This window comes from Lontra canadensis, unplaced genomic scaffold, assembly GCF_010015895.1.
Source record: "Lontra canadensis isolate GAN:19392208 unplaced genomic scaffold, GSC_riverotter_1.0 scaffold44, whole genome shotgun sequence".
Classification (NCBI taxonomy): Eukaryota; Metazoa; Chordata; class Mammalia; order Carnivora; family Mustelidae; genus Lontra; species Lontra canadensis.
Window position 1 is genome coordinate 13,271,791 of NW_022631038.1, and position 13,597 is coordinate 13,285,387.

Genomic DNA, 13,597 nt, shown 5'->3' on the forward strand with positions numbered 1-13,597 from the left:
CACACTGACTTTTTCTGGGTAGTCGTTTCAGGATAACCCAATAAATCCTTTTGTTGGAAGTACCGGCCAGTACTTCGTTTCACAAAAAGAAGGGAAACAAATCACGTTTTACTTCGTTTGGCTTCTTGGCCTCAGTCTTTGGTTATGGCGTAAACATTTTAGTTTGATAATTACATCGTTTTTAGAGGGTAATGCCTGGAGTGGGTTGCTACAATTGTTTGCCTTCAGTTCTATCACATCTGCTTCAAGAATGCTAGAAAACAGAAACACAGCTTAGTCAGTTGCCTCAGAACATCAGAGAGAGGGAAGGTGTAAAATCTGGCAGTTGGCATGGTGTCTCATCTTGAATGAGAAGGTCTTGAAGCAGGAAGTTCTTTGGAGGCCTTCTCCTGCCACCTTCTTCAGCCTGGTGCCACCATCCCCCTCCTGAATGCTTCTCCTGAAGGGAGTTTCCGGAATGTGCCAACTTTTTAGGAAAAGGCAAACCACAGCTGAATAAAAACTTTCAAGTTAACCTCTCCTGACACTGGTTCCACACCTGTGATGTTTGGCCACTGTATGAAATGAGTGCAACCCTGAAGTTACCTAGGAATGTTTTTATTTGATCTACAAAATCCCAGAGTCTGTCTGAGACAGTGCTTCTCCATGACGTATTTCTTTTTTGTGTGGAGAAAGCCTTATAAGGTCATCTTCTCATGTAATTTTTCTTCATCTTCATCACCATTGATTTATTTTGTCTTTTCCTTCGGGTGTCATGCATTGTCTTGATATGGGTTCCAAGAAGTGTCTGCATTCCGAGATTTGTTACTAAAAATGGGCCAGTCTCAAAAGCAATGACAGTTCCGTATAATTTTTTGATCACATCACCTGACTTTGACCTGTGGCTGGGTGGCCTCAGGCATTCATAGAAAACTTTACGAAGTGCCACTGAAACCTAGTTGTTCTTCCCCTGGCATTTCACTCATCCATCGCTTTACTTAGAAAATTTCAGAGGCCTACTCTTTCCACCATTTCCTCTTTATTTGGGGTCTTTAACAACCCCCACTGACACGCCTGCTTCGTAAATGGGTTTTAATTCTTTGCCTCCAGGGCCCACTGCCTAATATCCGAAAACCTCCCTTGGATGACTACGCCATCTTACTTGAAAGCCTTCATGGCATAATTCTTTTAAATAGTATATTATTTCGATTATGAAAGCAAGATATGGTGTGTTTTTTGCAGAAAATTGGGGAAATAAGCAAAAAGAAGGGAAACAAATCACTCATAATCCACCACTGCCAAAAAACCCCCAACCTATTGTTTATCTGTTGGTATACATCCTACAAGTTGTTCTCCTCTTTGCCTGGCACTGAAAAGCTTCCCAGTGTGATCCCAGCTCGATGTTACAACCTTCCCTCTCTGCTTGCTTTTGCTCTGGGGACCTATACTGCCTTGCGGGGGACTTTTTCATATGTTCCCTTCAATGATATTTTTTCTGATTCTATAAATAATAAATGTTGTTGTAACTTTTTAAAATACATATAAGGAATAAATAAGACTTATCTCCTGAAACAGCCCAACCTCCTGCAATAAAAAACATTGATATTTTGCAGATCACCCCATCATCCTCAGTTCACCTCCGTGTGCCTGAGTGCACACACATGATTTCCTATAAATGAGATCATAGCATCCATGTGGTTTTTATGGTTGACATCTTTCATTTTCACTTACTACTTCCCTCCCACTTCCTTTCTTCCCTCCACCCTACTCCTTCTCCCCTGTGTTCCCAGTGTTATCAACCCTGCGTATATTCTTCTGAGCTTTACTCCACACTCTTGTCATTATATCAGACATGAGATAGATATTCACACATACTTGCTGTGATTCTTGTCATTGATTTATAAAATCAGATTATAGCATTTGTCTTCTCTGTTTCTTGCTTTTTCCTCACTTAAAAATGATATGTTGTTTAAATTCCTCCATTCTTTCTTTTTCTTTATTTCTTTTTTTTTAGACAGAGGGAGGGGCAGAGGAAGAGGAAGAGAGAAATTCTTAACCAGGCTCCATGCCCAGTGCAAAGCCCAGTGCGGGTCTCAATCTCATAACCTTGAGATCCTGAGCTGAGCTGAAATCAGGAGTCAGACGCTCAGCTGACTGAGCCACCCAGGTGCCCCATATTTTTCTTTTTCATGACTGCATATTACTCCTTGGTTGTCTGTAGCATGGCTTAGTAAATGATTCTATAATAACACTGTAGTGAACATCCCTTTGTTCATGTAGGCATGATACAGCCTGACCAATGGCAGTATTTTTAAACTTGGGTAGGTATTTTCGATTGCTTTCTAAATGGCACAGAAATATCTGTTTCCACCCACAGCGTGTGAAAGTACTTTTTTCTGTATCTTTCCATGTGGCTATGTCATTGTCACCACCAAGGGGCAGTGCCTTTAAATTGCAGAAAGGATGGGGGGCAGCATCCCTTTGAAATTTCAAACTTAGATACAAATATGGGGCCATAATAAAACCATCACAGTGATATATATAGAAGAGAATTCATTAGGAGGAGATCATGGTTTACTAGAGTTGGGTTTGGGGGAACCAATATTTGTAGAAATGAAGTGTTATTTTATTTTTAGGATGATTTTTTTTTTTTAACCTAGCATTGCAGCTAGAAATTTCCCTCTTGGCTTTAATTTGCTTCTTTACAGTTTTTGTCAGAACTGAAGAGGTAAAAACATCACACATAACTTTTGAACTTTGAGTCAACCTTGAAAATATGCAGATGGATGTATGTCAGGGTGAGATCTGGTGAAAGTTTCCATGAACATGGTTTATATTTTAAATGCTTTTAAAATAACTGTCGATGTGGTGTTAGAAGCAGGTGGAAGGGCTGCGTCTCACAGACTACCTCCTGAGCTGTGCAGGGATGTTTGTCTCCCCTCCTCTCCTCCAAATGGCAACACAGTCCCATTCTCTCCCTCCTCACGGCCTCTCTGCCTCTATGCCATGGACTGTCTGGTGCTTTCTGTTCTCATCCTGGCTGCAAGATCTGCCACTGCTTCTCTTCTCCTTCTTTGTTCTTTCTGCCCCTCTTCCTTCCATTTCTCCCATAGTTCTCTGCTTTCCCACAAAGAGGCTTGGCTTTTGCAGCTGTTGCCAACCATTGAGATTGCATTTTTGGACCAGCAAGCCCGCCCTCCCACATCATTTTGGGTGCAGCCTCAAGGTCATCGGCCTCTCTTAGCTGCTTTCATTCCTAATTTTTCTGTTGATAGACCCTCTACCTGACACAGATGCTTCTCCCATACCCCCTTAACTTTGTTTTATCTGCCATCATTTAGGAACCTTGAGTCCCTGCAGGCCTGAGGCTTCCTTGTTCTTTGAGGTAGAAATAGATCTTATCTCTGAGCGAGCTCTGACCAGCCCGTTCTGTTGGCTGCTGCTGTCCTACCAAGTATAGAACCTTTGGATTATTATGGATTGTTAGAACTGTGTAGAGAACAAATGAGGTAATCTAGAATATTGTTTCATTGTTCTTCAATGACTGTTCTCAGTGTCAGGGACAGTCATGAGTAGGATTCTGGTCTCAACGCCTTAATGCTGAGTCTGCTCACATTTGTAGGTTGGACAAAGCCTAAACATTATTCTGATATTGTGTGTGTGTGTGTGTATGTGTGTGTGCATGCACATGTGTGTGCGTGTGTGTGGTTGAATATGTACAACTTGTCTGAACACAGTAGCTCTGTGGTTTATCTTTTTACTGAGAACTGCTTTTTTTTTTCCTTTTCTAAGAAAATGCCAGTTTTCTAAACTGAAGTCCTTCTCGTGAGCTCATCAGCAGTGAGGGGTGTTGTGTGAGGACGTGTTTGTAATAATAAGACCAAACAGTTGCCCGATTCCAGTGACTTTAACACAAATCATGTTGACTAAAATAGTATTATGTGATGCTGGCATGTGACATTTGAATATTTGCCAAGGAAAGCACTCTGGTCACTATGACTGGCTGCAAGAGTGAGAGATTTTCCTGTTTTACTATTCTTTTTTATACATTTTTGTTTGTGAATCTGAAACCAAACTTTATAGTTTGGGGAGGGAAAGTGACACGGACAGTCAGCATGAATCTGTTTACCTGCTTTTCTCTTGCATGGCTCATAAGAATTCAGGTCCCTTAGTCCTAATCAATTGCAGTGTATAAATTAGGGGACATGCACCTTAACAACTTTGACATTTCCAGATAGTCTTTCTCTCTCATACCTCCTTCCCCAAGTCCTTCCCATAATTTTTCATCCTTTATGTAAAAATAGCAATCTATGTTTGAAACGGCTTAGAATTCACACCTAAGATACCTGGGTCCCACTTGTGCCTTGTGGCCACATATTACTGTGACAGTCCCTCTAGCCTTGGTTTTCTGATCTCTAAAATAGGACACCCTACCCTACCTACCTCATGTGGCTGTTGAAAGCACCATAACTTCCTGCCTTTCCTTCTTTCTTTTAGAGAAACTCAGAATTTTCAAAACTATCAAATGCAATATTTGGGGGGTCATTTAGAAGTTGCCCCTAACAAAAGAAGACAACTGGAAATGCCATATTCTAATATCATATTAAAATCTGCCCCCTCCATGGAGCAAAGCGGTGACATTTCTGATAAAATCTGATTACATCCTGATAAAGCCCGTGCAAGGAGCAGGACAACCGTACACATGCCCCTGGCCTCCCAGGATCTCAGACCTTCACTCCGGTGCCTCTGGAGAAGGGCCTTTTGCACAGGGTGGCTGTGCCGTGTTTGCAAATGTGTCCTTAGCTATGGGCAGACAGAGATCACAGCCGAGTTAGAGTAATGCCAAACACCATGATATATTCTATTCGGAAGAAAAAGAGCCACCTGTCAGCATCATTTATTGCCGAGTCCCTGTTTTGCTGCACATGTCTGAAGGACTGAAAATAAGGCCAGACTCCCTAAAACAAAATGTAAAAACTCAGGGGCTTCCAAAACTACCGAGCTCTGCCTCCAGGAATTCGCTAAGTATTACTAGTGACCACTTGTGGGCTCTCGTGGACTCAGAGACTCTCGTGGGCTCAGAAATCCGGAACATGGAGGTTCAAGTCAAGAGAACCATTTAGATGCCCTCAAGAGACAGTTTTCGGAAGGCTCTGGAAAGATGGGAAGAAATAAGAGGCCACGAATGATGAGCGGCCACAGCGAGGACAGAGCAGCCTTGAGATGAGGACTTGACCTTTGGAGTGAGCTGTACTGGAGTCAACGAGAAGGACAGGAGATCTGGAACCGAGTCAGGACAGTCCGGTCCCGAGTGGGGATCCAGAGTGCGAGTGACAGGGTCCAGCAGGAGGGCCCGGGTCTCCAGGGTTGGGCTGAGAGAGAAACCACTGGGTTTCCATAGCGGAGTCGTGCAGGAGGGGTTCGGCAAGAAAGTGGCCAAGCCACAGCGCTGGGGGGCGGCAGGCGGGGTTGAAGGGCCAGGAAGGCAGGAGAGCCTTGTGGGCAAGATAAGCGCCTTCTGACCACGACTGAGCTGAAACCAGAGAAAATACTCCCTCAATCCGGTGTCTTTCATTCGTTACAAGTTCAATGTCTTTGTAGTTCATTCACAACAAAGCCAAAGGCATGTAAACGTATATCCTCGCTCCCAGAATTGTGGTTAGCTGACGGGAATGTTGGGAATGAAGGGAGTTGGACCCGGAGAACATGGGAACAGGACAGCGCACCTTGAAGCCCTTGGTGAGGTAATAAAGACACGGCACCAACCTTACATTCGCTATTTTGTGAAGAATAAAGGCTCCTTCTGTCTTGGGCCTGAAGTCCGTGCTACCCCTGCTCCGGGCCTCCCCCACGAAGGCCTCCGGGAATTGCTACCTGGGCACTCACCCTCTGTCCCCTCTACCTCTGTCCTCCCTTTGAGTGACCGGTCCAGGCCTTGCCCGGGGTCTCCAGGCTTCCCTCACCTTCCAGAATCTTCCCCGTCTCCCTTTCACTGCCTCTGCGTGTGCTCCGGGCTCCGCGTCCTGGAAACGATTGTCTTCCATCCCGCAGCTCCTCGGCCCTGCTGCCGGCTTCCTGTGGGGTTTTGAGCTCCTGCAAAGCTGCATGGCCTCTGAGTGCCCTTCCTCACTCGCCGTTGTCCTCCCAGCCCTCCAGCGAGCGGGGCTTGCGTTTCTGTCGCTCTCACAAAACAGCCATCTCCCCAGTGGGTCACGTACCCGTTTCTGACGACATCCAGAGCCACGACGTTTTCCTTTTCTGTGGCAGTCGGAACCTGGGGAAGTGTCTCCCTTGAAACACCCACATCCTTGCTTCTGTTACACAAGCCTGGTTGTTCCTGGACTTTCCCTGACCAGAGCCTCTGGTGCAGCATCGCCCACCTGGTGAGTGCAGACGTCGGCAGGGCAGGATGGGCTGCTTCTCTCTGGTTATTCCCTCCTGGAGATCTCACGGACTCCCTCTAAGCCTTTCAACTTGGATGCAAGGTGTCCCCACATCCCCACCTCCAGACCTGACAGGTCTCCCGCTTTCATGCCGGATTTCCAGCTCTCTGCCGGTCCCAGCAACATGGTTGACCTACTGCTGTTGAGAACCCTGCTCTGCCCCTTCCTCTCCCAAACCAGTCTCCGGTAACGGGGGCACCACGTCCTGGTCCCCGCATCTCACTCATGTTTGGTTCCATCTTACTTTCTCCTGTGTCCGTACTCTCACTGATCTGTCATGTCCTCCATTTCAGACTCTGTCCTCATGGTGTTCTAGAAGTGAAAATGGATGGTTAGTCTATTACATCCTTACTTGATCTGTATAAGCAGAAGAGGTCTAAGTCAAGGGAACGTAAGTCTAACTGGAATCATAAAAACAGAGAGTCGTGGCCCCTCCGTCAACTCCCAGACTTGAGCCAGTTTGCAGATCCAGAACCCTTAACTGGGGACGGCTAGGTCCCCCATTACACGGCCAAAATGTATATTGTTAATCTTTCTCCCAGTCTTCCCCAGAGGGTCCTCCAGCCTTTGATCAGAGCAACTGTGCCCTGAGGAAAAGAAAATAATCAGAACTTTTGAGGATTTTTGGACACTCGCTCTGAACGGACATTAATCCCAGAAAACCTAAAGTGTTGCTGGGGGTCGCCCGTCCGAGGTGAGGTGATCCCTGCAGCTTGAACTTCGTCGGGCTGGACCCACGGCACTTTGTGCAGGTGGAGGGTGCTGGCCACCCTCCCCGTCCTCGACGCTGCCAAAGCACGTCTCCACCCGTTTTATTCCCGGGCTCCAGACTTCCACGGGTGCCTGGTTCTGGGAAAGAGCCAGTCTTCTTAGCCTGATCGTTAAAACTGTCCACCGAGAATTCTTCCCCTCTCTGCAGCCTCCTTGGCCACAAGTCCTCAACCCAGACCTCTGCCCTGCGCCCTCCGCATCCCGTACAGCCCGCCACACAGGGCATGCTTTCTTTCCTCTCGCTTTTGCCTTGACTCACGCCGTTCCCTCCATCTGGTATTTCTTCTTGGCTCCCTTCTCTGGATTTGTGTGGTGCCTGTTTTTAGCACAAATATGCCATGTCCCCTTGTAAAACCTTTTTCTGCATTTTGGTCTGTAACAGCCAGGGAAATGAGCAAGAAAGCGTGGATGGATTAATTCACCAGTCTTAGGGGAATAGAAGTGGTCCTTCGAGGTGTGGGCCGTTCCCAATCTTCGTCAACAAAAGATTGCCTTGTTTATACCTGTCCTTCCTAGTCAGCATTTTCTGAAATCTGCTTAGGGTGAAAGTGAGTTCTTTGTGTTTTAAAAAATCATATGGGAAGCTCAGAAATAAGAAATGTTCATTTTGTTTAATGGCAGGCGTAAATTCCACGACAGGTGGCCTCTCAACTTGCCCAAATGAAACAGACTTGGTTGGCTGACACCTATCCACAGAGCGGGAGCAATAATGGCCAGGTGGTGGGACCAGGAGCAGATGGGAAATATTTACTTAGATCTTCAATTCTTCTTGTTAAGGGTCCCTCTAATCAAGTACCTCCCCTCGGCTGTGAAATAAACTTTCAGTACGTTTGCATAGTCTTTTCTTTGAAAAAGTAATCTCTGTGCCAGTTTCTCCTTTTTTCCAAAGTCGGCGTTAGAATAACCAGACATGTCAGTGGAGTCTGTCAGGCCTGACCACTCCCAAGTTTTATTAAAAGTTTCCAGATCTCGGAGTCAAAATCAAAACAAAAGTTAAGTTGAAAATGTGATAAATCTGGGGATTTTTTTTTTGTTTTTTTTTGATCAAATAAGGCAACGGCCCACCCCTGGGGCACTGTGCAGGCTCTGCACAGAAGACAGAACGTCCTCATGCCTGGTCAGCCACCCCAGCCCTCTGGTAGACCCAGGCTGTCTAGTACCCTAGGTGTTAGATCCCCTGGAGCTACCTTTGGTCTTCAGGAAACGTAATTCTCCATACACTGTTAGCCCTTAAACGACTTCAAATTATTCCTCTTTGTCTTAGGCTGCATGGCTCTGTTGCTGGTTTTCTTCCCATTTTTCTGACTACCGCACTTCCATCTCCTTCTACCAGCATTTCCGAAGCATTTCTGTAGCACCTGCTGGGGGGCCGGAGCCATGCTTAGGTGCATGGATCCGTACAGAGACGAATGGGACATGTCCATGCTCTTGAGGGGCTCCCTCCGCCACCCCTCCTCTCCTCTCCTTCCTCCATCTGGAACTCTGAGCACTCGCGGTGCTCCCCAAGATCTTTCCCTCCTTCTCCTCTCCCCCGTGCTCTTGCCCCTTCAGAAAGGCCTTTTTTTCCTCATGGTTTCAATCATAAAACTATATTCCCAGTTTTATTTTCTCGTATGTAGTCCTGAATTTTCTCTTGCTTTCCCCCAGAATCAGTGTGTCCCCAGGCCAACCAGCTCCTCACAAGTGCTCCCCTCCTCTGTCAGGATCAGGCTAGGTTTCCCTTTTTCCCCCAAACCCCCGAATCTGGAAACCATCATAGGTCACACACTCCTCTTTTGTCTGTGCCCAGAAATCAGTGTTCAGGTTTCCTCTGACCTGCCCATTGATTCTTTCCTTCTTTACCTTTTGCACTGCATCCGTTCCGCCTGGTGCTGGTGGGCACACAGTGGCCTCAGCCCTCCCAGTGAACTGTGTACATCCAAGCCACATCCCCTTCTTTAAATCCCACCTAATGGATGTTCCTCTCCTTACATGGCAGAGAAGGTGTCTTACTCTTTTAGATCTCTGAGAGCATCTGACCCAGCTCCTTGCACATAGCAGGCACATAACCAGTGCTTCTTGATCTGTTGTGGCGAAGGCATACCTGGGTTTTAGATTGTCAGCCTCAGCTTTCTTGTTATCTTTACCTTGCAAAACCTCCAAATGGTGATCCCCGCCATGACAGTCCCTAGTGTTGTCGTGTTGGGACCAGTGCAGCATGGCGGCGAACAGTGAAACGGATCAAAAACTTGGGAAATGAGATCCACGAGGGAAATTAAGGAAATGGAACTATTGATATGGGAGAACCCAAGATGGTGAGAGTTCATAGTGGGATACTGCGTAGATGGCCTGCCTCTCCTGAGACAGTTGTCTACACGCTCTTCATTTTCACCATGACTTATGCACATCCTTTAATACTTAGTACCTTACTGTCTACCTCATTATTGGCCTTGGCTCTTATCTTTTGTTGCATTCATGGTGGGCAGACATAGCCAAGGCCCAGTGGTGCTGGTGGATGGTGCAGTCCAGGACATACCAGGTTTGGGATGGCTCTTCATGCCAGCCCACCAAGTGCATCCTAGAATAAGAGATGTGGCCCCAGCTGTGGAGGTGACCCAGACTTCCTCCTCCAAGAGGTCAAGTTTTCATAGGGGTCGCATCTGGAGGCAGCAAACTGTAATAGAAGAGGGAGAGGGTAAGGCACAGTAGAAAAGGTGCAGATTCAAAGTAAGGGAAGGTTTCTAGTGAGAATAGTCAAACCCCGAAATGGGTTACGGAGAAAGCTTGTTGGCACCCTCTTTCCTAGAAATGCTGAAGTCGTAACAGACAAACCGTCCACCAGGGCCTGAGCGCAGACTTCTCCAGAAGTTGGAGGATAGGAAAGAGGGCCGCTAGTATTCCGTTCCCACAGCCCACTTAGCTGGATCACTTCGTTTGCTTGGCAGGGAGTTGGCTGCAAGCTGCTGCTTACTCAACCACAGAAGTGAAATTTGTTACTTATGAGAAATAATAAGAGATCTTTCTTTTTCTAGACTTCCTCTAGTCAAATGGGTCTGTTTTCTTTCTAAATGGAGGAGTTTGTTTTGCTTTTTTTTTTTTTTCCTTTCGTGGCATTCAAATTACCTTTTGTATATACTCTGCCCAGTAGTTCAGAGTATGTTTACAAGAGAAGCAAAGCCCCAAATCACAATGAATGCTCACCATTTTCCTCGAAGATGGTGTGCAGAGTCTGTGCACAGATGGAAGAAGGTAGGCTGTTGAAGTTTTGATGGAACTCACCAGCCTTAACAGTGGACATTTTTAGCATCGTCAGAATGTTCTTCTGTATTTCTTTGGCTCAACAACTATTCACTGAGCAGTTGCTCTGTGCCCTGCCCCGTGCTTGCTGGTTGCAGAGGAAACAAAATGCGTAAGACATGGTCTCTGCTTTCAAGTCACTTATAGTCTAGAGGGAAGATAGAATGTATTACAAAAAAAGGATTGTCCTAGTTCAAAGGAAGGCCATCGTGGAGAATCATGGGAGAATTTGTAATAACCACTTTGAAATTCTACTTTTTCAAGCTTTGTCATTTCCGACCTATATTAGCCTGGTTTTTCACTTAAAAATTATTTCTGATCATCCATTCACATGGTTTATAACTGAAACAATTTAGAAAGGTCTTTATTGATACATTTCACTGCCACCTCTGTCCCTAGCTACCCAAGCAGCTAGTCTCCTATTCCACTGAAACAGGTACATGAATTCCCTGAGTATAGATGTCCAGTGTCTCTTCATACAAAATAATTACATTTGTATTTAGATTTTCCCTCCTTCTTAAGGCAGAATACTATTTGCCTTATTCTTCACTTGGCCTGTGAATGTAGCAGTTCACCTCGGAGGCCTTAGCATGTCAGTCCGCAGAGTAGATCTCCCTCTTTCTTTGTCGGTAGGACGACACCATCACAGCATCCCACTGTTTCGGAGATGCCTTAGTAGATGGGTTATCTGTTGCCACATAATAAACTGCCCCAGGACTTTGCGGCTTACAACAACAATTTTATTTATTCACAACTTTGTGGATGAGCTGTGTGGGGTCAGCTGGGTGGTTTTTCCTCCGGTTTTGCCTGGATTTACTCAAATGTTTGAGGTTATCTGGCAACCTGACTGGGGCTAGACGCCCAAGATGGCTTGACTCACATGTCAGTGATAGATGGGGACCACGAGCTGGACTAGCTTGACTAGTCCGGTCTACTTCCCGTGGTGCCTGGATCCCAAAGGCAGAGAAGAATCACACCCCCAGTGCAAGAGGGCTTATTAAGCCTCTGCTCGTATCTCACACGCTAATGTTCCATTACCAGGTCGTGGGGCCAAGCCCAGACCACCGTGGGAAGGACTTTCACAAGGGAGGGAACACCTTCAGGGAGGGGTTCATCGGACGTCCCTGTGTTACTGTCTCACACCTGTCTCATAACTACCCTATGGATGGACACCTGGTTATTTCCAGTCTTTTGGCGTTACAAATAACGCTCCAGTCGACTGCCTTGTCCATTATTCAACTCATACGTGAGTAGGATAAATTTCCAGAAGTGTGTTGCTGGGGCAAAGGGTAAATGCTTTTTAAATTATCTATCTATTCTATTTCTGTGGTGCTGTTTCTCTGGTTATTTTAAGCTTGTGTCCTTCTGTCACTTGTGCAGGAGCTTTGAAAATGTGAAAAAAGTTTGGATAGGAAATGCATATAAACTGAATTAATTAGAAACTCATTCCTAAAATGGGAAAAAAAAAAAAGCTATACTAGAAACCAAATAATGTTGAATAAAGTAACATGCAGTTGAATAAATAGGCCTATTATTATAATGGTTTACATTACTATTGTACTTACAGTATAAAAACAGTTTGCTTGTGATAACTTGCATAATTCTTTCTCACAATAATTCTGTGAGTTAAGGGTATAATTGGCCCCATATCTGTATATTGGCATATATATATATATATATATATATATATATATATAATGTGTGTTTATTTTTTAAGACTTAGAGAAGTTACATGACTTGCCCCCAACCAGTGGGTTATAGCCAGGAGATAGATAGATAGATAGATATATCTATATCTATATATATATATCCTCAGCCCTATAACAATAACCTTGACCTTTTCCCATTCTCATTTGTAGGGATTTGTGTCTCGTGTCTTAGCTTAGCTTCAGTTGGCATTAATTCGCTCTACTTGCTGACTTGCCATGCTAATATATCACAACCACAAAGGAAGCTCTCTTTTAAAAAATGACCAATAGTTTGTTTCTAATTTCCGAACCCTTGGGAAGCATCCCTAAGGTTTTCTCTTGTTTTGCTGGTGGTATCGTTGTCCACATTGAGAACTCCCTTGCTGATCTTAGTCACTAGTAAATCTTGAAAGAGGAATTCTCTTTAAGCCCATATGTTAGCTTTCAGCCTTTAGGAAAGTGGAGTTATTTTTAAATAAAACTTGTCTTGGCCCTCCTGCAGCAGGCATGGAAAGTAGACTGTTTTCTTTTTTTCATTCACACTCAGACATTTTCATAGGGGCTTGGTCACGGCAAAGTGGGCCCCACATACAAACCACCCACTTCCCTGAAGCGTGATTGATTAGCAAAGCTGTTCTGCCCAAGGGCAGCCTGTTTGCCTGAGCCTGGATGTTGACAGGTTCGACATGCCCAGATTTTAAAACAGGTCTGTCATCCCTAGGCTGCAGGCTGTGGGCCAGGATGCTTGTTCTTGAGGGAGGAGAGAAGAGAAAAGATACACTTTGGGGAGCAGGGCAGGCTGCATGGATCAGGAACCACCTCACTTTCTAGAATTCCTGAAACATGGCAGCTCAGGTCAAGGTTTGTACTTGCTGACAGAGCTCCTGAGGGTGTCGGGCCATGAATACCAAATTGCAGAAGAAATGTCAAGTGCAGGCGAATGGCAGGCTGCTTCGGCCAAGCCTGTGGGGATGAGAATGGACCCCATTTGATGAATCTCTCGACTTCAAAGGGAGGCATTCATTTTCAAGGAAGACAGAACTTTGATGCCCAGTCAACGTCAGGTATGCCTGAAGCTTGGGAATACAGCCAAGCGGTGACCCTCCCAACCCGATGGGGTCTTTCATGTCTGTCTCCTTTGGGGCCTCCAACAAGGTGAATTGTATAGAGCAGAATCCACATAGATGTGTGCTCCCCAAATTCTAAAGCGTAAGGTGGACTCAGAAACCATCTTGTTGGGGTGCCCAGGTGGTTGGGTCACGTGAGCGTCTGACTTGCTTCAGCTCGGGTCATGATCGGCTGGTTGTGGAATCCGGTCCCGTGTCGGACTCCACACTGGGCTCTGAGTCTGCCTGGCATTCTCTCTCTCCATCTCCTTCCGCCCCTTCCCTCCCTGCCCGCACCCACCCTCCACTCTTGCGCACGCACTCTCTTTCAATT

General features: G+C 45.7%; 1 protein-coding gene across 2 annotated transcripts in view; it reads left to right on the forward strand.

The window, feature by feature from the left end:
- The window catches only part of BCL2 (BCL2 apoptosis regulator), a 162,781-nt gene that overhangs the window by 87,232 nt on the left and 61,952 nt on the right, over window positions 1-13,597 (forward strand). Inside the window, exon 3 of one of the 2 annotated variants that reach the window (XM_032872277.1) lies at window positions 4,477-4,566. The exons of the other annotated variant lie outside the window; for it this stretch is intronic. Within the exon in view, the coding sequence (XP_032728168.1) occupies window positions 4,477-4,542 (66 nt within the window). The 3' untranslated portion in view covers window positions 4,543-4,566. Of the gene's footprint in view, window positions 1-4,476; window positions 4,567-13,597 lie in introns of those variants that run through there. 2 annotated transcript variants of the gene reach the window in all.